This window comes from Nothoprocta perdicaria, unplaced genomic scaffold, assembly GCF_003342845.1.
Source record: "Nothoprocta perdicaria isolate Ctin4 unplaced genomic scaffold, notPer1 scaffold_0, whole genome shotgun sequence".
Taxonomy (NCBI): domain Eukaryota; kingdom Metazoa; phylum Chordata; class Aves; order Tinamiformes; family Tinamidae; genus Nothoprocta; species Nothoprocta perdicaria.
This window is the reverse complement of record NW_020454092.1, coordinates 11,325,061-11,350,892: the sequence shown is the minus strand read 5'-3', so window position 1 is coordinate 11,350,892 and position 25,832 is coordinate 11,325,061. Positions and strand designations below refer to the sequence as shown.

General features: G+C 40.9%; 2 protein-coding genes across 2 annotated transcripts; one reads left to right on the top strand and one right to left on the bottom strand.

The window, feature by feature from the left end:
• Positions 1-9: 9 nt before the first annotated feature.
• LMLN (leishmanolysin like peptidase) lies at positions 10-15,505 on the top strand. The gene is made up of 17 exons (XM_026048616.1): positions 10-153; positions 236-333; positions 418-448; positions 1,196-1,278; positions 1,807-1,924; positions 2,842-3,020; positions 3,722-3,827; positions 4,041-4,135; positions 4,997-5,114; positions 6,318-6,425; positions 7,091-7,167; positions 7,832-7,942; positions 8,585-8,717; positions 9,185-9,344; positions 10,380-10,510; positions 11,171-11,381; positions 12,162-15,505. The coding sequence occupies exons 1-17, from the start codon at positions 10-12 to the stop codon at positions 12,260-12,262; spliced, it is 2,004 nt and encodes a 667-aa protein (XP_025904401.1). The 3' UTR covers positions 12,263-15,505.
• A 1,370-nt stretch (positions 15,506-16,875) lies between these two features.
• On the bottom strand, positions 16,876-24,204 carry LOC112960298 (glycerol-3-phosphate dehydrogenase 1-like protein). The gene is made up of 7 exons (XM_026054521.1): positions 24,030-24,204; positions 22,410-22,550; positions 21,557-21,695; positions 20,585-20,697; positions 19,400-19,633; positions 19,151-19,257; positions 16,876-18,274 (listed from the first exon to the last, which is right to left on the bottom strand). The coding sequence occupies exons 1-7, from the start codon at positions 24,135-24,137 to the stop codon at positions 18,178-18,180; spliced, it is 939 nt and encodes a 312-aa protein (XP_025910306.1). The 5' UTR covers positions 24,138-24,204; the 3' UTR covers positions 16,876-18,177.
• Positions 24,205-25,832: the final 1,628 nt, after the last annotated feature.

Below are 25,832 nucleotides of genomic sequence, written 5' to 3'. Positions count from 1 at the left end.
CAGCCCAAGATGGCCGCTGAGGCGGGCGGCGGGCGCCGTCGCTCCCGGCTGCCGCTCGCCGCCCTCATGGCCGCGCTGCTGCTGCCGCCGCTCCTGGGCTGCGCCGCCGCCTCTCCGTCCGCGTGCCAGCACCGCGTGCCCCGCGGCGGCGAGGTGCGGAGCGGAGCGGGGCCGGGGCGGGCAGGGGCCGGGCCGGGCGGGCTGCGCTCACGGCGCCCTCGCCCCTGTGCCGCAGGTCCTCTACCAGGTGCCGCTGAGGGAGAGCCGCGTCGCCAAGCGCAGCGTGGGCCAGCAGCTCCGCATCAGGGTCCTCTACGACCGGAGCGTGGAGGAGTAAGTGCCCCTGCCGCCGCCTCCGAGGGGGCGCGTCCGCCTGCCCGAAACGCGCTTATTTGTGTTGTTTTGTTTTAAATATAGCCTGCTTCCTGAGAAAAGGCACCTCGTTAAGGTATGGTATATTTGCTTAGCAGCTCTTATCTCTTCTTTATTTCACCTTTCCCTCCCTCCCTTATTTATTTATTTATTTATTCATTCATTCCTCTTGTGCATATTTTGTCACAGAGATGAAACTAGGGCTTTGCCGGTTTAATTGGAGGCTTTGGACACGGCTGTTCCGCATCCCTGTAATCGGGGGAGCCGCCTCTCTGTGCGGGGGTTCCTCCCACTGCTCCCAAATAGCAGCAGGGTCAGATGTGGTAGAACAGGTACCTGCTCTGGGCCAGCAGCCGAAGGCCTCGTTAAACAATGTGTTTTAAAGCTGTTTGGTGCTCTTGGGGATGATTTAAGTATCTCTTCTTGCTGTTTTTGAGACATTGGTGCCAGTAAGGAGCAAAAGCCAAGCTATGGGCAGTAGGGAGGTGGGAGCTCCAGGGATTTGGCCATGGACCCTTTCCAGGGGTTAGTAAGTTCAGGGCATGTACAGGGCAGATATGTTCAGCATCTTTGGAGCTGTGTGTCTGAATTACAGCTGGATTCTTGCTCCTTCTGTCATCCTGATAGCAAAATGTGGAAATCTGGGAGTATTTTGTTCCAACATACATTGATAATTGAACTTCCTAAGGAGCTGTGAACAAGTCTCAGTGTCTGCTGCTTGCTCATACCACAGCGTCTAGGTAGCTTCAAGTGGCTTGATAGYGTTTGTAAGGTAAGCTGTGCCTGCACTGGTACCATGTGACCTGTATTTTTGTTCATTTAGAGCAAACTCCTTCCTCAAGCTATTTCTTATTTGGAGAAGACTTTTCAAGTGCGCAAACCTACAGGTACTATATTACTAAGCAGGTATGTGAAAAGTGGTTGAAAAGCACTTCCTATATTTGATACTTAAGTTTGTATTGCTACTTAAGTTTCTATTGCATAGACGATAAGATAACAATAGAGTAAGAACGTAAGAAATTCCCTCTTGGACCAGATGAGTGGCTCATTGGGCGGGCACAATAAGCTTCTTCAGATATGGTGGTGGGGTATCCTGTTTAGAGAGCATTCACAAACCTGGCTGCAGCCTGTGGGCAGTGTCTACATTAGTGATAGGAGAGATATTAACGACCGTATACCCTGCCTGCTTCCTTTTATAGTTGTTTCCATTTATGAACCTGTTCTTAATCACTTTCAGACCTGTAGATATTCCTGAAACAATAGGAAACATTAGGTCTTCAAGTACCCCGTAATTAACATCTTTACTGAGAAATCTAAATGCTATTGTATTTAAAATACCTGTAGTTACAGTGTTATTTAGGTGCTCTGAAACTATTTTAAGGTTTCTTCTTCAATTCTAAAATACTTCTAACTGTCTCCCATGTTTGATTGAAGGCAGTGTGCAACAAATCAGTATTTAAGGAAGAAAGCTGACCCTCACAGGTACTGCCGAGGAGCCTGTGCAGAGCRTACAAGATGTGGGCCAGTTATAGTGCCCGAGAAACATCTCCAGGTAAGCTAAGCCTTCCAGTACTTCCAAATTACCCCAGAAGTTAAACTGCTCACCGTGCATGTCTCATTCATTGGGAGGTCACTAGGTTTGAGCGGCAAACCAGGAAACCTTGGTTTAACAGGAGGTTCCCAGTTCATGCTGCTGAACAGAAAGCCAAATAAAACTGTTGACTGTCTGTTTGTTCTTCTTCCAACTTGCGGCACAGCAAGGTGCACCAAGATTATGAAATTCCAAACTGTTGTTGCTAAATATCATGTGTAAATTAYAACCAGCTTCATTATTATCCTTTACCAGTGAGTCAGAGTTTCACAGAACTAATCATAAGTTTTGSTTTTAAAGATTACTTAGATTATCCTTAGATAATCTCAGATCTCACTTAGATTATCCACTGAACTAGGTCAAGAAATGCTTCTAACTTCTTCTCTGATACAATTTTTTTTCTTTGTTCAACTAGACTGTGGGTACCCCACGTGTAGCTTTTTTTTTTTTGCATGATGCTTTTAAACTATTAAATAAGTTTTGATCAAGTTATGTGTAAAAATGTAATTATTACTTGTATATGCTGTTTTGCCAAACAATTTTTTTACATTGATAAGAAACTGTTCCAATTTGGAAGTGTCCAGCTCTTTGGTTTTTGGTGGTGTTGGGGGGTGTGTTTGGTTTTTTTCCCCAAAGCTGCTACTTTTTTTTTTTTTTTTTTTTGTCACACTAAGGCAGTAAACTGAAATAGTCATCCAAATAGTCATTTGAAAGATGTTCTTTAGCTCTACTTCTTTCATTGTGGCCATACAGCATTTTTTGTTTTTTCAAGCGTCTTAAGACGATCCCATTTTTTGCCTTTGAGCTAGAGGTTTTGTATGACAGCATTTGTGTGTCACAGCTCGTGCTTTACTTCCCCCCTGTGAATATCGCCCCAGCAATGCAGGGTGTGCAATGAGACCGAGTGGCACTGCGGGCCCGTGGGCCCGCCCGACCAGGAGGGCGTGCGAGATGCCGACTTCGTGCTCTACGTCAGTGCTCTCACCACCGAGAGGTGCGGCCATGAAAACATCATTGCCTACGCAGCCTACTGCCAGCTGGAAGCTGACATGGACAGGTAGGGCTTCCGTAGGTTTTCTTTTAAACTTCTATTTTTTTTTAGGAGTTTATATGAAGATTTTGTTTGYCTGTGTTGTGTGTAATATGTGAAAATACAAGCGTTACAGATAAAGAAGTAAAACACTTTCCTTTTCAATGGCTAATAAGTATGCAATATATTTGAACTGAAGCACTGTATTCTTATAAAACCACAGAACAAATAATATTCCAACTCATAAAGCCATAGCATATAAACTTAACGGTCTCTTGTCTAGACTTCRACAAGATGCTTTTCACAGATGTCATAATTTCTAATTTAAAGAAGAATGGAGATAGGCACTACTTATGTTTCTAGCTCAGTAGCAGTTGTTGAAACGAGTATCAGGTGTATAATGCCCTTCCTAAAATTTGATTCTCATACTGTTATTACTAAATTTGCGTAGAATATTGGAGATACATAACTAAAAGACTTGCATATATACGGGAGATATTTTTTCCCCAAAATTGCAGCAAGGAAATAATAACCTAGTAACAGTATGGTTAAGTGATCTTTAAATGATGAAAGGAAATTGTTTGAAAGGACTTATTTCTAAATWAGTCTTTTGTGTGCATTTATTTTTAAATCCGGTAGAGGGATTAAAAGTGTTGCTTTCTACTTCAAGTGAGTATGTTTTGATTTGGCTAGCATTTTACTGAAAATGACTTAAATCTATTTTACAGGCCAATAGCAGGGTATGCTAATTTGTGTCCAAATATGATTTCAACTCAAGCTCAAGAATTTGTTGGCATGTTGTCTACAGTGAAACATGAGATTATCCATGCCCTGGTAAGGCTTGATGTTATCACATGCTTTTGTAGAAGTTTGTGATGAGTTTCTATGTTCCTCCAGCTCACTGCAATTGAGAAATGTTGCATGTAGCAGAGAGGAAACATTTCTTTTTTTTTTTCCCCTTGTTTCCTTTATCTCATCTGCTAATTACCCYGAGGTGCAATGTGCAACTTATCCAAGGTTTTTGTTTGTCTGATTTCTAACTTAAAGGGTTTCTCTGCTGGGCTGTTTGCATTCTACCGTGATGATGATGGAAAACCTTTAACAGCAAGATCCATGGATGGGCTTCCTCCTTTTAATGAAAGGTCTGTTATTTATGTATATATTTCTTGGACCTGTCAGTTCTCCTGTTGAATTGAAGGATATTTCCAACTTGATTTTTTTTTTAAGAAATGTTCTTTGCTGTCAGCCTGTTGAAAATGCAGCCTGATTCCCTTATTGGAATGCTCTGCCTTTATTATGTTCAACATTATTTACTTCTTTTTTTAGCCTTTTATTACATTGATGGTAAGCACTTATAATATCCACACGTGTTAAAAACTCAAAGATGATTTAATTACTTGAACATTTGAATTACCAGATGCAAATGTAGTTGCTCCCCAAACACCTTACCAAATCGAGACTTATTATCTGCAATCCATTTAATGTACTCAGTTTTTATTTAAGGCTTGTATATTATTGAAGATGTATCACTCTGGAGAAGTAGTAGTACGTGTGGTCTGCTACGTGATTTTTATGGCTTGTTCACTATGTGGACAAATAACAAGTGTTGGAGAGGGGAGGTTTTTGGGGGCGGGAGGCAGGGAGCACTTTTAATTCATTTAGCTGATGTTGTTACAACCTTGCAATAATATTCCTTTAGACTTTTTTTTGGAGATGGAAGGATAGAGAGGAGTTTTSTGTTTTCTCTGCATTCTTTCTCTGCATTTTTTGTACTTTTTTTTCATCCTTCATTACAGGTCTAATCTCAAAGTCTTGAGTTGGCAGATTTATCATAGTAATTTTTGCATAGCTTGGCTTATTAAATCGGAACTGGATATATTTATATATAAAAGAAGGAGAAATATAAAGATTGGGTATGATTATGTCTGATTATGGAGATAATTTATTCACATTAGTCTGTTGAGCTGTTGAGAATATCTATAACTCTGTGATTCTTGTTACAGTCTAGGTTTGTATGAGTGGAGCAATAAGGTGGTGGTTAAGGCTGTGAGGTTATGGGATGTTCGTGGTGGCAAAATGCTGCGCCATGCTGTGTATCTTCTTATAACGCCTCGTGTAGTTGTAAGTATGGATTAACTTAAGCTTTGACCTTTGCATGCCCAGATTACTGTCCTTTAAGAAGTAATGACCTAACACTAAATACCTTTTTTCTTAAAATGTGCCCCAAAGGCTATGCGGTTTAGACATTCCTCTCATATTCAAGTAAGGTGGAAAATGGCTAAAGGACATTGAGATAAAGTGACATACTGAGAAACAGTGATGGGTTTGGGAAGGAAATGGTACGGGGTGAAGCAGAGTTGGTATTGAAGGTTCCTTAATTCCACTCTTCTGGTGTTTTCCTATAGACTTGTTTGGAAACCTTGGGCACCTAGCTGATGTCCTGTTAAGGCTGTTCTGTTAACAGATAGTTTATATAGCGTAATTCTTGTAAAATATTCTGACTTTTTTTGTCTCATTAAAAAAACTATTATTTTCATCTTTAATTTTCGTCTTACTGTTGCTTTATCCATTGCAAAATGATACATTTAACATTGTCACATCTAAAAAGAAATTTCTGCAGTAGTCTTTGAAAAGTATTTCCACGCTTCTGGCCACCTGCCCCCCTCACGCACCCTCTCCCCCAAAATCTTTAAGTATAATAAAGAAGGACTGGGAACTGTTTGTTGCCAAGTGCAACTTGCATTTTAAATAATCCTCTTGTTCTTTTTAAATCTAATACGCTATATAGGGCAGACTTATTTACGTGTGTATTTTAAAATATTGGTCACACAGGTCAAACTGGTCAGTTTGATCCTCCTGCACAGTGCCTACTTGGCAAACTTTGGGCTCCTGGCTGTAAGACCAGGGCAATAYTGTGAAACTGTTTAAGATTTTCAGATGTTTTGCAGAAGACTTCCCCATGCAAAACTACAGTTGACATCTAGTGCTTGCTAGTAGAAAGGTATTTTTCTCAAAGATATTTGACAGAGCAGAGTTGCAAGTATTCATACACTGTTACTTTCTGATGTATTATTTAGTATGTAGGTTTTTTTCGCAGATAGTTTTGTTGCTTTTTTTTTTTTTCCAAAAGATAAGTAGACTGATTATCAGGCTTAGTGTTGTGGGATTTGCTGTCTTAGACCTGTCAGTGAAAGAAGTGTTTTTCATTCAGAGATATGATAAAGCAGTTTAAAAGGCTGAAATATTTTTGCAAGATAAWTGTGAGAAATGCGTATGTGAGCGTGGCTCTATTTTGAGAGTTATTCTGAAATATTTTCTTTGTAGGAAGAAGCTCGGAAACACTTTAATTGTCCAATCCTGGAGGGAATGGAGCTTGAAAATCAGGGTGGTATGGGCACCGAGCTGAATCACTGGGAGAAGAGACTGTTGGAGGTTGGTGCTAGCATGGGAAATGAGGGAGGGCATTGAAATGAGGAAATCTCTTCACCTCTCTGTATTTTTACTTTTATAGTGGTATGTGTAGGAGCCTTGAAAACCAAGAGATATCAAACATTGCTGAAATGCATCATAAACCATTCTAACTTACTAATACTTAAATCTTTAAGATTACATTTGAGRTGTACCCCCCTTTTAGGGGAAAGGTGCTAATCCTTTGAAACAATTCAAATTTGTCATTCAAACTCAGTGAAACACGATCACAGGGTGCATTTTTCAATATTCTGTTTACTCATTACCTTGATTTAATCTCTGTTCATGTGTCCTCTTCCAGATTAACTTTATTTTTACTTATCACTTTCTTACTACAGATCTATGAATTATATGCTGTATTTGGAAGAAATACTTTATAATTATTGTTGTATATAGGGAGATAAACCATAAAGGAAATGTTCCAGGCCAGAACTCTCTATGARAGTGAACTGGAAAAATACATATTTTTTTTTAACCAAAATTGTTGTTTTTATTTMTTAATTGCCATTCAACTTTGGTGTGGTCCTAAAAATACTTCTCCAGAACAAGCATTTTCTTTCTTGTTCTTGCTTAACACTAGTGTTAATCACTTTTTCAGTATTTTACTAACTGCCATTGATAATTTTCAGAATGAAGCAATGACTGGATCCCACACACAGAATAGAGTCTTCTCCAGGATCACCTTAGCGTTAATGGAAGACACTGGGTAAGAGCTTTATGAAAGATAGTGTTTTTCAAGTCAAGTATGTTTTTGTTTATCACTAAATGTTGTTTAGRGTTGAGGCACTTGCCCCACAGTAATAAGTATTACTCCTTGCCTAATATAATGCTAATAAGTATGTATGTTCTTTTTTCAAAAACTATCCGTGCTTAATTCATGAAGAACATATAATACTTAGTTCTGTGTATAGTCTGTGTTTACCTTTTTCTTATTATAAATCTTTTTCTCACTTCCATGTGACACATTGACTATTTATTCAGCACTTTTTGCAGATAAAAAGCAATCGTGGAACAAAAGCAAAGCTATCCAGTCTAAGGTTCCGTGTTTCTRTGTGAGAACAGAATTACTGTGTGCGCCTGTGTGTGTATATATTATCTAAGTGCATTAGAAAAAATATTTTTGGTATGCCTTGTTCCTTTGTGGATGCATTGCTACTGAACAGATGAGCAGTACCCTTTTCTTTTAGCTTCTTCCATTGTGACTTAAAAAATAGTAAAACTATAAAATAATTACGGAGGGAAAAGGGTGCAAGTGCCCTGTTTCTTTTACAGAAGACCTCCCAGCATTGCATGAAGTTATTTGATGTGTTGTCTTACTAATCAGTACACTTGTTTTTAAGTGGCTGTCTTATTTCAAAATATCTTTGCAGTTGGTATAAAGCAAATTACAGCATGGCAGAGAAATTAGACTGGGGACGTAACAAAGGCTGTGACTTTGTGATGAAGAGCTGCAAGTTTTGGATTGACCAAAAGAAACAAAAGTAAGAAAACTGATCATTAAAAAAAAAAAAGAGAGAGAGAGAGAGAAAATCCTGATGGTTGTTTGTGGTTTTGAGTTTGTCTCTTTGAAATGCTATTCAGTAAAAAGAAATYAAGGTAGATAAAGCATTTCTTGTTAATCTGTCACAAATGTCTGCAGAATATAGGCGAGAAGCAAGCACACTACATATCYTAAAAATAGAAGTGTTCCAACCAGTAAGTACCAACTTTGCATGTAGGACTTATTTTGTAATAGGGCTATGCAAAAGGARGAGGGAAGAGATGTGATTTTAATGAAGTGACTAATTTTATCTCTTCTAACTGGAAGTTCAGCCATAGCATGGTGCACTACCACTTTGTACTCAAAGCAACAGAAGTAGATGATACCCTTAAAAACAAAACAACTTTTTTTCCCTTTGCTTTTTGTATTTACTGTTTTTTTTGCTAAGTTGATATTTACTTCATTATAAACCTTATGATTTAAATTTTAATTAGCTTCTGTGTGAGAAAGGAATGTTCCTATGTGATTTTCTGTTCCCCTTTTGTTTCTCCACATGTGGTTAGTCTTGACAATCTCCGTGTAAGTTACGGAAAGCAGTTAATGTGACCTAATGTGRCTTTATTTGCTTGTTTGTTTTGTGAAGGAGGCAGCTAATCAGTCCATACTGTGACACTTTGAGGAGTAACCCTCTGCAGCTGACCTGCAGACAGGACCAAAGAGCAGTAGCTGTGTGCAATTTGCAGAAGTTTCCAAAGCAATTACCTCAGGAATATCAGGTATAACAGATCATAATTTACCAAATAACTAGATATTTGCATTGTTGTATTTTGCAAACACATATTTGGATTTTTTTTCTCTGAACTGGTAGGTGAGAATACATACTGTGAAAAATCTCTTATTTTGAAAGAAAAATGCTTAATTTGTTGCAAGAAGTCTGGAGACTTAAAAATAATCAACGTGATTTAAATGAAGCAATAAGCATGTTGCTTGGCTCCTTAACCAAATTCCAGATGAAGCAGTTGAGTGTRTGTGTGGTGGTTTTTAAGGATGTCTCCCTGAAATGTTTTATTCTGTTTACCTGTTCTGTTGCTTTGTGCTGCTATGAACAAAGAAATTTGTTCTGTTTGATCGCAGCGTTGCCTGTTTGTGGGATCCTTTGTAGAAGAGATTTTGTGTGGTTTATAAAAAGCAGCTGCACACTTGTCTTTGCAGAATGTGCTTCACTGTCTGTTTCATTTTGTAGTATTTTGATAATCTAAATGGAGTGCCAGCAGAAGACTTGCCTTATTATGGTGGCTCCGTGGAAATTGCTGATTATTGTCCTTTTAGTCAAGAATTTAGCTGGCATTTAAGTGGGGAATTTCAGCGCAGCTCGGACTGTAGAATACTGGAAAACCAACCAGGTAAATTTTCACACCTTCAGTATGGTGTTTGAGACTACCCTTCTTAATCTATTGCTCAGTACCAGCAGTTGCATTTAAGTATGAGGTTCAGAAAGCAAATTCTTTATGCTCAGTGGTGTGTCTGTTCTCCAGTTGTTGATCTGATTGCATTTCACTTGTCTATTTCAATACTTTTTTTAGGCTCCTTTTTTATTAATGTACAAAATGAAGACGACTGGAGTGAATCTATTTTGATTCACTTGCTCTATACCTAACTAATTGCATGTGAAATTAGTTTTGAACTACTAGCTGTGTAAGATCTCTGCTAGGAGGAGGAGCACAGCCCAACTATCTTGTGTTTAATTCCTAGATTTAATTTTTTTATTATTATTTCTAATGTGGCTTGGAGAGGGGTTTGTTGCTAGCTTTTTTTAACCTCTTAAAAATAWTTCCACTCTCCATCTTTATAGATTTTTGTTCAAGGCAAGGAGCTGGGGGAATTGCTAGAGCATGAGCCTGTCGCCCAGGATAATGCATTAATCTTCAATATTGMAGAGTGCCAGAATGCTGTAGAATATTAACTGTCTCAGAAAAAGAAAAAATAAACATATATATATATAGAGAGAGTGTGTGTGTATATATAAARTTTAGAGAGAGATTTTATATATATACATTATATATATACACATTATTTTATATATATTTATATATTATAAATGAAGCAGAATCCACCAAAAAAGACCTTGCAAAAATAGCACAATCTCTCCAGTAGTCTTGACTGGTATTCCCTGGGATAAATATAACCATATGGCCCTGATGAATAGGACTATAGGACTCTACACCCATTGTTTTTCTCCCCACTCCATTTCTGACTTCATATGCACTTCAGATATTCAGATAAGGCAGTGGTCACAAGACATGTAGGTCTGAAGTATCTGAAAGATCCTAAAGGTAAACCCAAAATGGCCTGTGGAGGCATTTTCTAATTATGATAAAATAATTTAGACTTTCTGTTTACCTGTTAAATTGCAACTCAAGATATTCTTTCTACTTTAGATCCTACCAAAAACTATGGTGCAGAGAAATATGGACCAAACTCTGTATGTCTGATTCAGAAATCAGCTTTTGTCATGGAACAATGCAGGAGGAAACTCAGTTACCCTGACTGGGGTAGTGGATGTTATCAAGTAAGCATGTTCCTTTTTAAAATTATAAATAAAAGGAAAGGGTCTGGATTGAAAGATGACTGTAATGAGCTTTGTGTTTTGACAGTGTAAATGATCACTAGATTATTTGGTATCTTGCAATAATATACCTGTAATTTAGATCATGCATCAAAGTRTACACACAGTTACTGAAAAGACTCGTGTGTTGCTTCCTGTGTCTTATCAATGTGATACTTCCATTTAGCTGTACAGAAAGCACTTGTAGCAGAATCTTTTGCTTTTGAAATTTAACATTAATCACATTTATTATTTACTTATTGATTCTTTTTCCTCCAAGGAGCAAGCACTGCACATATGGTATTTTTCTTTATCCTCTTCCTCTGAGCAGCCTTGCTTGGAAGTAGCACTTAAGATGGCACATCTCTAAAAATGGCATTAGCAGAAACATAACTTTATTTGTTCTCGACTAGTTATCATTATAATTACCTGAAAAAAGKCTCATCTTTAAGCGTCATCAGGACAAGTAGTTGCTCTGAGCTCTTTAATGTGCCTCTAGTTCATCTGTGCAGTAGATCGTTTCTTTACTRAATGCAATATTTATAAATTGAAAGAATGCTGAAGCTCCATAAGATATTATTGATAAATGTCAGTGCAGAGCTAACCTTGTTTCTCTCTTTTAAGGTTTCCTGCTCTCCACAAGGGCTGTATGTTTGGGTCAAGGACACTGCGTATTTGTGCAGCCGCTCGGGTCAGGTACTAAGTGTTAGCATCCAGATGAACGGCTGGGTGCACGTTGGGAATCTCATTTGTCCGGCCTGTTGGGACTTCTGTGATTCCTGTCCTCCTGAGCGGGATCCTCCAGCTTCCAACTTAACAAGAGTTGCACCAGTTGGTAGGTTGCCTTATGATTTGACCAAGTGAAACTTAAGATAGAATGTATGAGAACACTGAAGGTTTGTGTGAGGTACTAGAAGATGCGGAATAGTCCAAGAGCTTCCTAGTGAACTGTTGGGAATCGTTGATAGTGTTAGTGATACAGTGAATTCAATTGTGAATGCATGTATTGATGGGAGGGGGAATCAAGTTATGATTTCCTTATGCATATGGATATGCATCTCCCAGAATGATGGGACAGCTCTGACGGATGAAGGAAAAGGAACGGAGAGAAATGCTTTCTGGCCTGTTTTCTCTGATAATCATCCTAGAGACCTTGCTTTAGCCTGTGAGGTTGGGACAAAGTGTTTCGTGTGGTGGCATTTGTTTTTTCTCTTCCCTACTTATCTTGGTGTTCTATGGATTTGGTTTTTATGTGATTTACAGTCATATAGATCAAGAGTTTTCATAAAAGAGACTTTCGAGAGTTTGAATGTGAAGTATGTCTTCTCCCCAGTCGTGTTAAATTTCACACTCTCTTGCATTAGTGGTGTGTTTGCTCATTGGTTCTCTTAAATGCTTTTTATTGAAGAAACACAAAAAAACTAATAGTAAGAGAATAATTATATTTTGTTACGTTGAGTTCCTATCCTTGAAAGCAAAATAAATCAGTGCAAGTATTTCCCTTTCTCCCCAACCCTTCTTTTTTTTGAGTTTGTATTTGCTATTTTTTCTTACTTCTACCTGTAACCTTTAATACCTATATGCTGTTTTCTTTTGGTTTTTGTCTTTAATTTAGATTTATGCTCCTGCTCATCCAGTCTGGTTGTCACTCTCTGGCTCCTGATGGCCAACTTGTTTCCCCTGCTAACGGGGATTTTTCTCTGCGCCTGGAGCTAGAAGTGGGGAAAAGGAGGAGTTCTGAGACGGGGCTGTCACTGATGCTGCACCTGGGGCTGTGGAGCGAGAGCAGCTTCTTCCCTCTACGGGCAGCTGGAACCTGCTGAACCTCTTCCCTCTGGCAAGTAGCAGTGCTGATGGGTGCCAGGGAGGCACCTTGAGAGGACAAGGGGTTTATGTGGTCATCTCAAAAAGTGCCCGTGTTTTCCTGAGTTACAGCCTTTCATTTTGATACGGTAACCAGACCCACTCAGCTGGCTGTGCTAGATCATCTGGCAACTTAGGGTTTGAAATGGGAACCTCTCTGTATTTTTTTATTTTTCTTAAATACATCGTCTGTGTGACTGGGAGCAAAGCATCCTCAAACTGGAAATATACCTCAGTGGTTTAGTCAAAAGCCAGGTGAAAATCAGTTGTGATCACTGCTAATACGCCAGACCTAAATAGGTGTGTGTGTGTGTGTTTTGTTTTTAGCAATTTCTAGAGTTCATGGTGGGGAAAACAAAATTATGTTTTGGGGTAGCACAGCAGTCGTTGAGAATTGCTTCTACAATTGGATTCCTCCACTTTGAAGCTTCTCAGAAATCATAGTATTGTATGGTAAAATGTCTAATTCTTGGGGTTCACTTAAACCTTTGATGCGAAGTCGGATTTTGAATGTAACCAAATCCGATTTTTGGTTAGCGCCTGTCAGTCCTAGTATGAAACTTAGTTCATCAAATATTTGAATATTCTCAGAGTAATTTGCTAAGCAAATGCATTTCAGTCCTGATACACAATCTGCAAAATTGGGATAGGTTTTCTTATGTTATATTTATAAATATTTATTAATAGGGTGACTGTTTTGTTGAGGAGACAGTAGTGATGGCTGCTATAATCTTACAGGTACTGTATTGATTTCCTTAGGCCAGAACTAATTTGTTGAATGTATGAAACACTTGATCTGTCTTTTTTTTTTCCCCCTTTCTTGGACATACGGTTGATAATCCACATTTTGGACCCCACAAGGGCTTGCTGCAAAATTTATTCCTTAATGGACAATATCTACTAGGCTGAAGGAATGAAGAAAACCTGTCTCCCTAAGAACAGGTGCTCTTTAGGACCCTGTAAGGATGACTTCTTATGTTTCTGAGCTTGCATAAAGCRTGACAAACAAACCAGTTCAGAGAAAAATAAGCTCTTAAGTGGTACAAACTATTGTCCAGCTGGAATAATTTTTCCTTCTAAGAGAAGGGTTAAACTTGAGAGAGGGGATGTGCCCAGTGCGCCACAAAATGCAAAGTTAGGAATAGAGAAGTTCTCTGCTCTTTAAATGTGCCGTGATGTTCAAGTTGTAGGTGCTTCGATCCCTTTCTAAAATGAAAGGTAAATGGAAAGGGCAAGGAATACAATTTCTTTGGCAGAAATTAAACAGTTAAATAGCAAAATTTTCATTGAAATTGTAAAGACAGCAAAGAAAATCAACATCTGTCTGTTTTTATTTGTTTGTGTAGAGACTTGTGCCACTGCTGAGGTGAGTGAACCTCAAGCTGTCGCTGTGTGAAGGTCTCACTACCGAGAGTCCCGGGCACTGGGCTAGTTAAGCTGCACCCCTTCTTGCTGCAGGTCCTGCACCTCTGCGATGACTTTAGCWAGGCCTAGGTTAGCCTTAAGTAAGTGTTTCTGAGAAGCAATATGAGTTAGAGATCAAATGCTTTCAATGTGTGCAAGTTGGAACTAAGTGACACTCAGATTCATCAGCAAACACTGATTACTTTAATATATGCACGATCCAGAGCTGGAATTAAACAATTCCTCAGCAACTTGGAAAGGTTTGAGAGTACATYCTAGGTCCCAGAGGTAGACATTGTATCTTTTTGTCTGTTGTGCAATAATACAATTTAAGTGGTATCAGTCAAAAACRATGCTTTTTATACTTGAAAGATAACTTTGGTTATTTTTTCTTACTGTGAAATATTTGCACTGTCTCAACTTTCCGGTTAACTTTATAACTGTAGAACTTTTTTACTGGTGTTAATTTATTGCACTTGATATTTGATGTGCTGGTCTCCTGTCTGTAATTGTGAAGTTTGTCATATTTAAGTGAATATTTTTTTTATCTTCTACACAGTTGTTTATCTTGAGGGCTTTTATTTTCTCTTCCTGAGAACTAACTGAAATCTGAAAGATGGCTTAAAAAGTCAGTGCTTACCTACTTCTGAAGTGTGTACTGTAATGAARGAAAGAGGCTGTAAGTGCGTTGCATGGATGAGGAGAATCTCCCTGCTTCTCAGTTTTCCTGGGCAGATTCACCACTCCCTGCCGAGTAGCTGCATTAGTRACTCCAGTGAAGTAAAGCTGTCCCTGCCTTAATAATCTGAGCTTACACTGGTGATTTCCTRGGAACGTGGCCTGCAAAGCCTGGCTGTGAAGGGCGGCAGCCGCTGTCCCAACCCTGGCTACCTCACTCGGCCTCTCCTTGGCCCCCAGGGCTCACGGGGACTCCCAGGAAAACACCTCTCAGGTTTTTAAGAGCAAAGTCAATTTAGTAGGAAGCCTAAGCCATTTTTTGACTGGAAAACATAAAGCAAAAAACTGTAGCTTCAAACAATCACTTTACGTAGCCTTAAGTATGATTTTTCCCAGCAGAACGTGGTGTTAAACACAGGGTTTGTAGGCAGCTACTTCAGGTTTCATATTGTGGCACATCCATCATGTTGCATCTCTTACATGCAAAGGCTTTCAAATACAGCCAGTGAGTCTCTGTGTTCACCAGGCCTTGTGGCATTATTCCCAGGTATTCTGCTGCCCTRAAGATAAATGAACTAGCTTGTCTGTAGCCAGAATATTTTGAGTATCTAATATCCACAGTTAACTTTGTGAAAGTATTCCCTGCTCRATTATGGAAGTAAATTAGTTTTCCAGTCTCTTTCTTGAACCCAGCCATTCAAGTCTGTAACACTTTTAATTAAACCTGAGGCAAGTCTTATTTGAGGAGCACATTTTTCTAGTTCTGTTTCAAAGACTGTAGGAAGAGGAAAGAGCTGTTGGCTGGTGTGCTTTATATGCAGTGAATAAAATTACATAAAGAACAGGCAGCCCACTCCTCCCGAAATGGGTTGAGGTTCTGGGAGATGATCATAACCTTAGATATAGGTCAACTTATCAAAAGAGAATTTTGACTCCTGTTGTGTGACTGTAGATGCAGTGTAGCTTATTGTGCACTCCTAAATTAGGAAGACTGATGTAATTTAAAAGCAGACATAGCAACACTCCCTTGTAAAATCTTCCTGTCCTGCAAATTTCTGAATATATTTCAGTAGAGAGGGAGGCCTGTGTCCCTCCTTCCTCATTCTTCCTACTAATGTCTTTTAGCTGAGCGGTTCATGGTTGTTCCCTTACCAAACTGAACAGCTGGGTTGTGCTGGGTTCAAGGGGTGACTGCTCGTGTGTGCCCCACTTGGGGATGGGGTCTATATTGTGCATTAAATGATGGCATCTTGCATCAGATCAGATGGGATCTTAGTCTTGGCAGACTTCCAGTGTGCAAATGCTGCCTTCTTMATGTCAAGCTTGCCCTGGAGATAAGCCCAACACTTGGGAGAGACCTGGCTGACTGAGCATGTTTCTAATTTTGATATGGAATGTAAATAGAGAACAAACTATTTTACATAGATTTTGACTGGAATTGAGATATAAGGGCTAATTTTTGTTATTTATGGAGTAAAACTTCTTTATTTTACTGTGTAAAAGTTGGTCATCCAGAAGAAGAAATAGCTCTGTTCGTCAATAAAATGTCTGTAGAAAACCCACTTTTCTTGTCCTTTTCTTTTGAACACTGATGTTGTTAATTGGAAAAGTAAGCACAGTAAAGGAGCATTATGAGAATTTTGAAAAACGAAATTACATCACATTTATTGATCACTTTATTATTAAACAGATACTTGATACACTTTGAATATAAAACGTTCTGTATTCTTACATCATCATAAATGACTTTTCAGAAGTCGAGTCTGATTGTAAATGAGAGCGGTTCCCAAATTCTCTGTTCACCATCATGGTTTTGCTGCTTAAGACTATCTGATATCTAAGTCTTTTGTTTCGTTTTTTTTTCACCTTGAAAAGGCAGATGCTGTGCGAGCGTTTGGTTTTCCAGTGCTGCATAAAAGATCGAACCACATGATTCCTCCTTCAGCCAAAGGAGCATCTGCAGGGCAGAGTCCAGATCTGATGCTCTGGAGAGCAGTTCTCCTCCAGCCTGGGCTCTTCATGTGGAGACACAGAGGTCTGTGATCTGTCTCTACAAACACAATTTCTGGAGTCTGAGCATGCTTTGCAGGCTGTAAGACTTTAAAATATACATTCATATATATATATATATATATTACTCTGATAAAGATGTAACAACATTCCTTTAAAATACAGAGTGGAAAGGATTCTAAAACCTTTTTCTTTTTTTAATAGCAGTTTCTTTTTTTAATAGCAGGAAATACATTGAGACTAAAAGAACACTCGCTTTCCCCACTAGTATTTTGGAGAATAGAAAAGAAGCAAAGCAAAAAGTCGATTACTCTGACTCTTTGTTCATCTCCTTCTCTAAATACGACTCTTTCAAATGGGTATTAGAGCATAGAAAACATGCCACTGTTCATTTCCTAGATGGCTTTCAACTCTGAAAAACATTCAGGTATGTAAAGGTACCCAAGTACAGCTAGCASGTTTAAAAAGTCAAATTTCTAAAATTAATGCTGTCAGTAGCAAAATTAAAAACTGGTGCATGTACCAGTTAGTGTCTAAAATTCAGAAGCAGGTAGAGGCATCTCGCTTCAGGAGGGTGGAGTGTGATGCTTTGCTTAATGTACAGCAGAATCAGGGCACGAGTCCCTTGCAGTCCCGGGAAAGATGCGCGGAGTTGCATGGTTTCTGTCCAGTGGTTTTCTGGAGGAGTCTAAAAGCAGCTCGCTTTCAGACATGACTTTATAGGAATTCTGTGCGTGTCTAGCGGTCTCTTTTGTGCATTTAGAAAAAGTCAAGTATCGGAGGGGTCACTTCTGAAGTCCTCAAAGGAACCGTTGAACAGGACGCGAGCAGATTGTGTGTAAGTCCTATCGCTCCTTCACTGTTCTCCCCTCAGCTAGCACTCCTTAACAAATACTACTGGTTAAGAAAGCCAGGTACCACGGTTAAGAAATCCATATACCAAGATGGATGTATTTGATTAGTTAGAAAAAAAAAACAAAACTGTACTTGAAAGGAATATATTCTATATACAAAATAAAAATCAGATTTTTCCATCTAAGGAACATTCATGCATGTCTGAGCACAATAACAATATTTCCTCCCCTCCTTTCCCCCATGAAGATGCTTATATAAGGGCAACAAAAGCAAGGGAGGCTTAAATGTCACTAATTACAAAATGTCCCAATAACTGTGTTTGGGAGGCAAAAATTTTTGAGGCAACTCAAAAAATATGAGGCAACTCATACCACTTTTTCTCTTTTGAGGAGCTCTTTACATTTTCTACATCTTGTGATGTTTTACCATCACTTTTACCATGATTTACCATCAGTAGGCAAAATGCTGAGCCTATTGTGAGCAATACTGAACTTTGTTAGGGGAAATAGCATGGGCAACTGTTWCTGATAATCAGCAAGAAAATAATCCTGGGCTAATGCCTGAATTAGTAACCAAAATCAAACTACAGTAAATTATCCATTCACTTCCCCTTCCTGGGGTATAATGATGAAATTGAAGGCAGRTTTTTTTTTTCTTTTTACCCCCAGAATGAGGATATTGAAATACATTCTGTGCTGCTTTTACAGCAAGTGTTGCACAATCCATTTGTCGACTTCATTTGCTGTGCAGTGGGCAGAAGTCAGAGTCCTGAAAAGACRAGTACACAGACGAGTACACAGGCAGGTAAGCGGAGTGTATTTCTAAATGTGCTCCGGGTGGTTCTGCAGGCACGAGATGAAATCCTGGATTGCTCTCCCCTCATAGCAGATCTGGTAGACGCTTGTGAATAATGGAAACCTAAAAGAAGCATGTAACAAAGGGGTTTTTTTTGAAAGCTTACTTAAATTATCTCCAACTCTTTCCCCTGCTTTTTATACATTAAAAGGAAAGCATCTGGATAAAGTTTTTTTTGCTGAAACTAGCTGAAACTCAGGAAGGTATCCTGGAAAGCTATGAATGACTGATGCAAAGATGAAACAATGTAGTAGGAATGAAATTAAGGCAATTAGGAGGAATTGACCAATTTGCTTTGAGTAACAGCAGAGAAGAGCTGTTCTGGAGAGAAAATTACAGAGTTTTCAATTACTGAAAAAAAAAAAGTGAATTTTATACCCTCCAGTGTTCAAAACATACATACTGTTTGCATTCATTGCTGATGACTAAAAAGCTAAATAACAAAAATTCTAATGATTTTCTTTCCATGACTTAAAGATACTTTTTTTTGTTTTGTTTTTTTTTAACTTGTGCCAGTTCTCTTAACAAATATATACCTCAAAAAAAGAGATCACTGAATGACTTTGAGCTACGTGTATAGCTAAGGGTGAATATAGGGATGTTTATTAGATCTGGACTTGATTCAAGGTTCTGGTGCTGTTAATGAGTCTGTTTATTTTTAATGTAATACCATCATTTTGATTTTGTTGTTGCATGTAAGTGTGGGGTTTTGTTTCTTTCAGTGCTTTCTGACTGTTGTCCCATACAGTTGCGCTGAGCAAGCTGGGACCAACCAGCAAGCTTAGGGCAAGCTGGGCTAAGCCTGGCTACATTCAACTGCAGTGGAGTCCTGGCACGTTGAAGGCAGCTGATACCGGAGTGYGCAGGCCCCTTGAACCCAAGTGCCACTGAAGAAGCCCATAACTTGTCAATTCAGGTTTTTCAAATCAAAGCACTTACTTATCAAGCATGTTTTTCTGTTTCAGGATTTTGTAGACTTCCACGGAAGTCTGAGGCCCTTGCAGTTTTTGCCCATTCAGCATCTCATTTTCCAGTTCCTCTATGGACTAGAAGGAAGGAGAGCGATTAGTTGGATCAGAAGGAATGCACYGGTTGGGAACTAAGAAGGTAGGCAGCTAACGGTGCCTGTGGAGAACACACGAGGATTTCCTTGTGCTTTTGTTGAAAATATTTTAAAAACTTCCTTACTTTCCCGGTGCGAGCAAAGGCTTCGGCCACTTTCCTGTTGCGCCCCCCGTAGCAGGTGGTGATGAGGTCGGCCACACCGCAGCTTTCCAGGAAGGTGGCTATGGACACGGGTCCCCTGCAGAACATCTTGGCGAAGGCCACCATCTCCATGAGGCCCAAGCGGATAACGGCTGCCTTGGTGTTGTCACCAAAATCCAGGCCGTCGCAGAACCCCGCTCCTACTGCCACGATGTTCTGAAAACAAATGTTCATTACAAAGGTGCCCACAGAGGGACCAGGGTATCAGACACGCACTTCATCGGTACTGTCGTTGTGCCCTAAACCCTTCCCTAAGCCCGCTGCTGTTGAGGGAAGTTGCACAAGTCTGATGTTCCCTGGGTTCAATTCTGGTAGCTCTGAGCTCRTGTTAAAGAAGCTGAACACCTAAGCTGTGGTTAAGCAAAAGTAGCTGGACTCCTAGAAGACCTTTTAAAGAATCCACTGTTATTCCCAGGGTTAAGATCAAAGCAACTTAGTAAATATTGTAATCGTGTAGATAGAGTTAAACTTCACATTTTGCTTTTCTGCCAGCTTCAAGTTGAGATCCAAGGACCCTTCTCTCTCAGCTACTTTTGCATCCCTGTCTGGGCTATGCCTTGATTCTTCTCTGCCTRTTTTGTCATTTAAACAGGCATCACGCTCTGTACTGGTGCTGCAACAGAGCCAGGTTGGTTGGCTGGCTGTTTTTCCCCTCTGTAATCAGTACTGCTACTCTTTTGTCTACTGAATAATCAGTAGAATTGGCCTTCTCTGAAGCTTCAAACAAATATCTAGGGATCTTAAGCATCTTCACRATGCCCTTATGCATTGCCTCCCACCCCAGCACCCAGTGTTCATCCCTGAAGAAGTCAATTCTTCCCCCATAGAAATCCCATTCTGATGCACAAATAACGTGGTTGACTGTATTTCCTTAATACATTAGCTAGTACTGCTGCTGAAATGTTTGCCTCCAGACATGTACACAGCCTGGGGCTCTTTTTTAGCAAAGGCCATGCCAAGGAAATGTTCTTTCAAGTGCAGTTTTTTGATTGCCACAGGCTGGAAAGCTAGCCAAGGTCACTCGATTGCATAATAGCAGGACTAGYGTTAGACCAGGTGAGGGCAGAATTGGGTCCTAAGAAAGCAATTACTTTTGAAAGGACTGACTTTTAAGGCTCCACAGATCTCCACTGTATCACAGTCGTCCACCACAGTAATCCTGAAGTTGGGGGTCTGCAATAATTCTTTGAAGATYTGTCCTTGTTTTTCACTTTTGCACCCTGTGGGAAAGAAGAATGAAAGTTAAACCATTTTGGCAAAAGTTTCGGGGTGAAAGTAATATGTGCCAGTAACAGAAACCTGAGGTAAGGGGCCAGGAGCCTCTTTAGATGTTGAGAGCCACAGAGCTGTGTATTRTTGAAGACAGTTGTTACTTGAGAGCAGACCATGCTGCTGGAAGCAAGTGCAGCCACGTGCCAGACCCCCTGCTTGCTTAGCCCAGCAGTATGGGATGACAGTCAGAGAGCACCAAGGGGAAAGTGTCTTTCCAGAGCTATGATCACAGCACTGCTAAAAACTGGGCCAGCAGAGGTTAAACCTGCCCCCAGGCAACGCGTCTTGCCTAACTTTCCAAATTGCATCTCGCCCTGTTCCTGCCCAGTGTTCCTGCCCAGTTCCAGCCCATCTGGTGCTGGTACAGTAGTGAAAACTGGTACAGTTTTCACTATTATTATTTCACTATTATTCTAACCTTGTGGTTCTAACCGCGTGGCAGCGGAGCAGCAATGGCAGCATGGATTTATCACTGTCTTCATTGGCTGTTGATAAAGGTAACTTTTTTAATTGTATGATTTAGCCATAGTGTTTTTTTTTTTTTTTTTTTAATGAATGAAACGAGCCAACAGCTCTCAGCACTGGAATGTGCTGTCATTTTGCATCTGATCATGCCTGTACTGAACTCCCCTGAAAACTGCTGCCTCCCTGCACGAGTTCAGCACAGGCTGTACACACCGTACCAGCCCCAAAACCTCTCAGGACTTGCCGCATTTCAGTTGCAAGTTGCATCTTGAGACATTATCCTGGTCCCACGTGGAGTGAAATCTTAAACAGAGGCTGTAACTTGCTCTTTGCACCACTCACCGATGGTGGTTTCACAGAACTTCTCCTCGGCCACCTCTTTGGCGATGTTGGCTCCCATGAGGACGCTGATTTCGATGTTCAGTTTCTCTCGAATGATGTCTGATATGAGCTTCAGGCCTTCGGGGCCCTCGTCAATGCCCTGAAGAAGAGACCATCACCAAAAAACAAGTTGCAAGAATAGGAAACCTCAGAGCACTGGTAAAACAAAGCTCTCCTCTTGCCCATTGGTCCCTATTCCTAGTTTAAAGAACACTGGGGTTGTGTTCCTTGGCATTAGCCACAGCTAGGGCAGCCCTTAAATCYTCCACCAGTGATACCAGCAACAGGAGCTGACTGCGCTGCTGGGGGCTCCTCCTGCACCCGCTCTGTTTTGTGCTTTAGTTGGGTATCTCCTGTAATGCAGCCAACCAAAGGAGCAGCAGACTCTATGCTTGCACTCTGCCATTTAGCTGGAGATTCTCCCAAAATATTAATCCCTTTTAAGATTGCGATAATCTAGCCTTGTAAAAGAGATTGCCCAGTTCATTGAAAATCGAAATTGCTTCAGGCCTGCAAACACTATCAGTGTTGTGCAGCTTGAATGCTGCCATGAACAGGTTTTGGGGAGCAGGTGCTTGGAAGGGGCCCTCGGAGCCGCAGCTCCTTCTGCCCAGAGCTAAGGGCAGYTCTCGGATCGCAAATGTGTTTTCTGGTGGTAGCACCAACTCGCACAGCCCCTTTCACCCCTGCACTCGTCCAGCTGGGAAGTGACCCAGGAGGAAAACCGTTCCTCGTGGCCRGGCTGGGCTCCCTCGTCCCCCGCGGCGCAGCGGGGCGGGCAGAGCCGCCCTCGGCCCCTCGCCGACCCACTCACTTTGATCAGCGAAATCCCGAACGCTCCGGCCTTGATCCGCCCCGCGATCTGCTCRCAGATGCGCCCGATGAACTGGTGGGGTAGGACGAACACGAGGACGTCGGCGCCGCTCGCTGCCTCAGCCACGTCGGGGACGGCCACCTAGGAGAGGGCGAGAGCGGGGACGCAGGTGAGGCCGGRGCGGCCGGTGTCACCCTGCGGGCGACGCGGCAAGTAACCTGGTTCGCGTTTAACGATGCGTTTTTCAAGCTTGCACTGCTCTCCTGGGGCAGTTATAGGTAGTTCTTGCAGGTGCTGTGTGAGCTGGCAGGGTCCTGCTGCAATGAGTGATCGTGCTGGGGAGCGAGGGGCCAAACTAGTGTGCAGATACAGAGCCTTTTCAGCAATGAACTCCATCAAAAGGCAGAATTTATTGTTTACTGTGTGTCTTGCTTCCCTTCACCTCCCCAACATACAGTGAATTGACTGATCTTTAAAAAAAAATCATACAGCACGATGCTTAATCCCTGTTACCTWGCAAGCTGTGCCTTCCTCCAAATGCAAGCGTCACTTAACAGCATTTCAACCTACATTACAGGCAAAACAAGAGCTGAATTCGTCTGCTATTGCTGCCAGCTCACATGCAGAGAAAATACTGCCCTTGGCCACGACCTTGGAGCACAAACCCAGAGCCCCTGCAATTCCTGGCAGCAGGATGGGAGCCGGGAAAAGAGCAATCGGGCCAGGAGCGAGGGCTGCGCTGGGAGCACCGCACAGGCGGGGAGCAGCTCTGCAAAAGCCTCCCGCAGCAGCAGCGTGGAGGGAAAACRGGCTGCTCTGCTCAGGCGGAGGAGAGGAGGTAGGAGAGGGGCCAGGGCCCCTGCAGGCCTCGCTGCGGGACACAGAGCTCTGCGGGTGAAGCCCTGGCTGCAGTAGGAGCAGCCTAAGGCCCCTGCCTAAGGCTCGCCAGCCTTGCCTCAGCAGCTGCCAACTCATTTCAGCTATATGCAATCTAGGCAATAAGTAACGTAGTATTTGATAATATCCATGAAAATTAAGTAATTCTTACTGTCAGAAATTAGGGCGATATTAAAGATACCAATACATTGCTCTCCTGAGAGCACCTTTGGAATGAGAGCAGCGCTCTTCGTGGTCTTGCAGGCCAGGGCTGCTCCCTGTCCTGCAGATTTCCCTCCTAGAAGAGGGGAGAGCAGTCGCTGTATTTGTTTTTACCTCACAGATGCTGTAGGTTTGAAATGGCTCTGTCTGGACAGAACTCTTGTAATGACAGATGGACGTGCTGGTTTATGCCAGGGAGAAGGGCTGGTATCTTTTCTAGGGCATTAGCTTGAAGCTGGATATGAACAAGCAAAAGTCACAGGAGCGAGTCCTGCTCCAGCAYAGGGTTTAAAAAATAAATAAATGAATTAGGTAGCGAACTAGATGCACCAAATTGCTTCTTGCTTTTACATGTTAAATATCATGAGGTAATAGCAGATAGTACTTGTAATTCGTGCAGAACTTGGGTAATCTACAGTTCATATTTGAACAGTCTGAGTGAGCTGATTCTTTACTGGCACAATTTTTACTGAAATTCACTTTTAAAAATAGGTAAATCACTTTGTCAGTGGTGTCCCTTACCACATTTTTAGGTATCTTGTAACCAGGAAGGTATTTCACATTCTCATGTTCACTGTTGATTATTTCTGAGAGTTTTCTTCCATTGATGATCTCTTCAAATACCCACATCTTGACGACAGGATCAAATCTGTTGGACTTCTGCACATTGTTGCCAATGATTTTTGCTATGACTGATCCCCTATTTAAAAAAAAAAAAAGTCAAATAACTGACAAGAAACAAAGGGCTTTATTGCCAATTGGAAACACAAATTATTTTATGATGATAACTCAAAAAGGCCTGTGTTATAAAGCTGTTTATATTCTTGATAACTTATCAGAAGCCTTTATCTACCACCCTCTATCAAGAACCTGCTCTGTTTAACAGCAAAGGAATGAAACCCGAGGACAGCAGTAATAAGGAATCTGAAGTTTTATATGGAGATTATAGAGCAAAAGTGTGATGTAGCATCAAGAGTGATGAAAAGACAATATCTAGAACTAAATAAATATCTTGCTCCTTASCTATACTTTTTAGTCTTGAAAAAGCTAAAATAATCCAGTAACAAAGCACTGYTGAGTGATCTTGCTGTGACAAAGCCCTTACATACCTCATCTAAAATAGATGTATCCCACTTTCCTACCAATAAGCAAACAGCTGCTCTAGGGATTTTATGTAAGACACAYAAGATATTTTTTTAAAGATTAAAAAAACACTGTCAAGCTGCCAGTTACTCTTCCTTAGTGTTCAAAGCTTCGTGACAGGGGTGCAGTCTGAAAGAACTGCCACCGTGCAGTTCAGTCCTGCTGTACCCTGTTATCTCAGTTTAGAGAATGCTGCATTTCCTTATTTCCTCAGCCTCACTGCAGCCTTGCAGACTTTCCTTTATTCTCCTGGCAAAAGCAAATTAAAAATCTGGGGGAGCTGCCACAGTTGTTGCTTCGGGACCCCTTAAATCARGGGTGGGAGGGATTGTTCTCTTACCCCTCTTTACAGTGCAAGCCATTTGGCTAACCTATATGAAGCCTATAGGTAACCTRTATGAAAGAGGGGATCTAGCTGCAATTGGCTTGTTCTCTGATCCCCTTGTACCACCCCTACAGTCACCAGGTTGTGGGGTGTTTTCTGTAACTGATAAGTCTTAAGTGTAGCCAAGATTAAGGCCAGACAGGTCTGCGCTGTGAACGGTTCGAAGGAAACCATCTCGTAACGGGCTCAACTCAACTACATTTTTGATGTAATGGGTTTGCTCATGGATAATTGCTCAATATGTAAAAAAGAGGAGTAAGGGCTGCTTCTTAACCTTTAACCACAATCTCTAGTCCCACTGAGATCAATCTTTGTTTTACCAGAGCTGCTCTACTGCTTATTTCAAAAGTGATGGTTTATTTTYACCCTTTATGAATGTAAAACATGTAGATAACCGTTTTAGGAGAACATTTTCACTGTAAAAGAAGAGAGTTCTGCTTTTTTCCTGAAGCAAATACAGTTGTAGCACGGTCGTATCTCCTGTAAAAACTGTTTGCATTCAAGTTCTTTTCCCCTGCTGTTCAACAGCACAGATAAGGCCTGGCCTGAGGATAAGTCCAGTAAATGTGGATTAATAATAAAATATTTTTATAGATAAGCACTGCAGTAGGACTTGAGATCTAGGTTCATTTTCCAGGTTTTGCTACAGCCTTCCCTAAGGACAAGTGCTTTTTGCCTGTTTCTTTTCTCTAGAAGAACAGCATCATTCCCCACTTACACCCACCATCTTTTTCACTCCCTTGGAGTAAGTTTTGCAAAGCAAGCGCTTACTTTTAGTAGGGGTTACAAGGCATTTA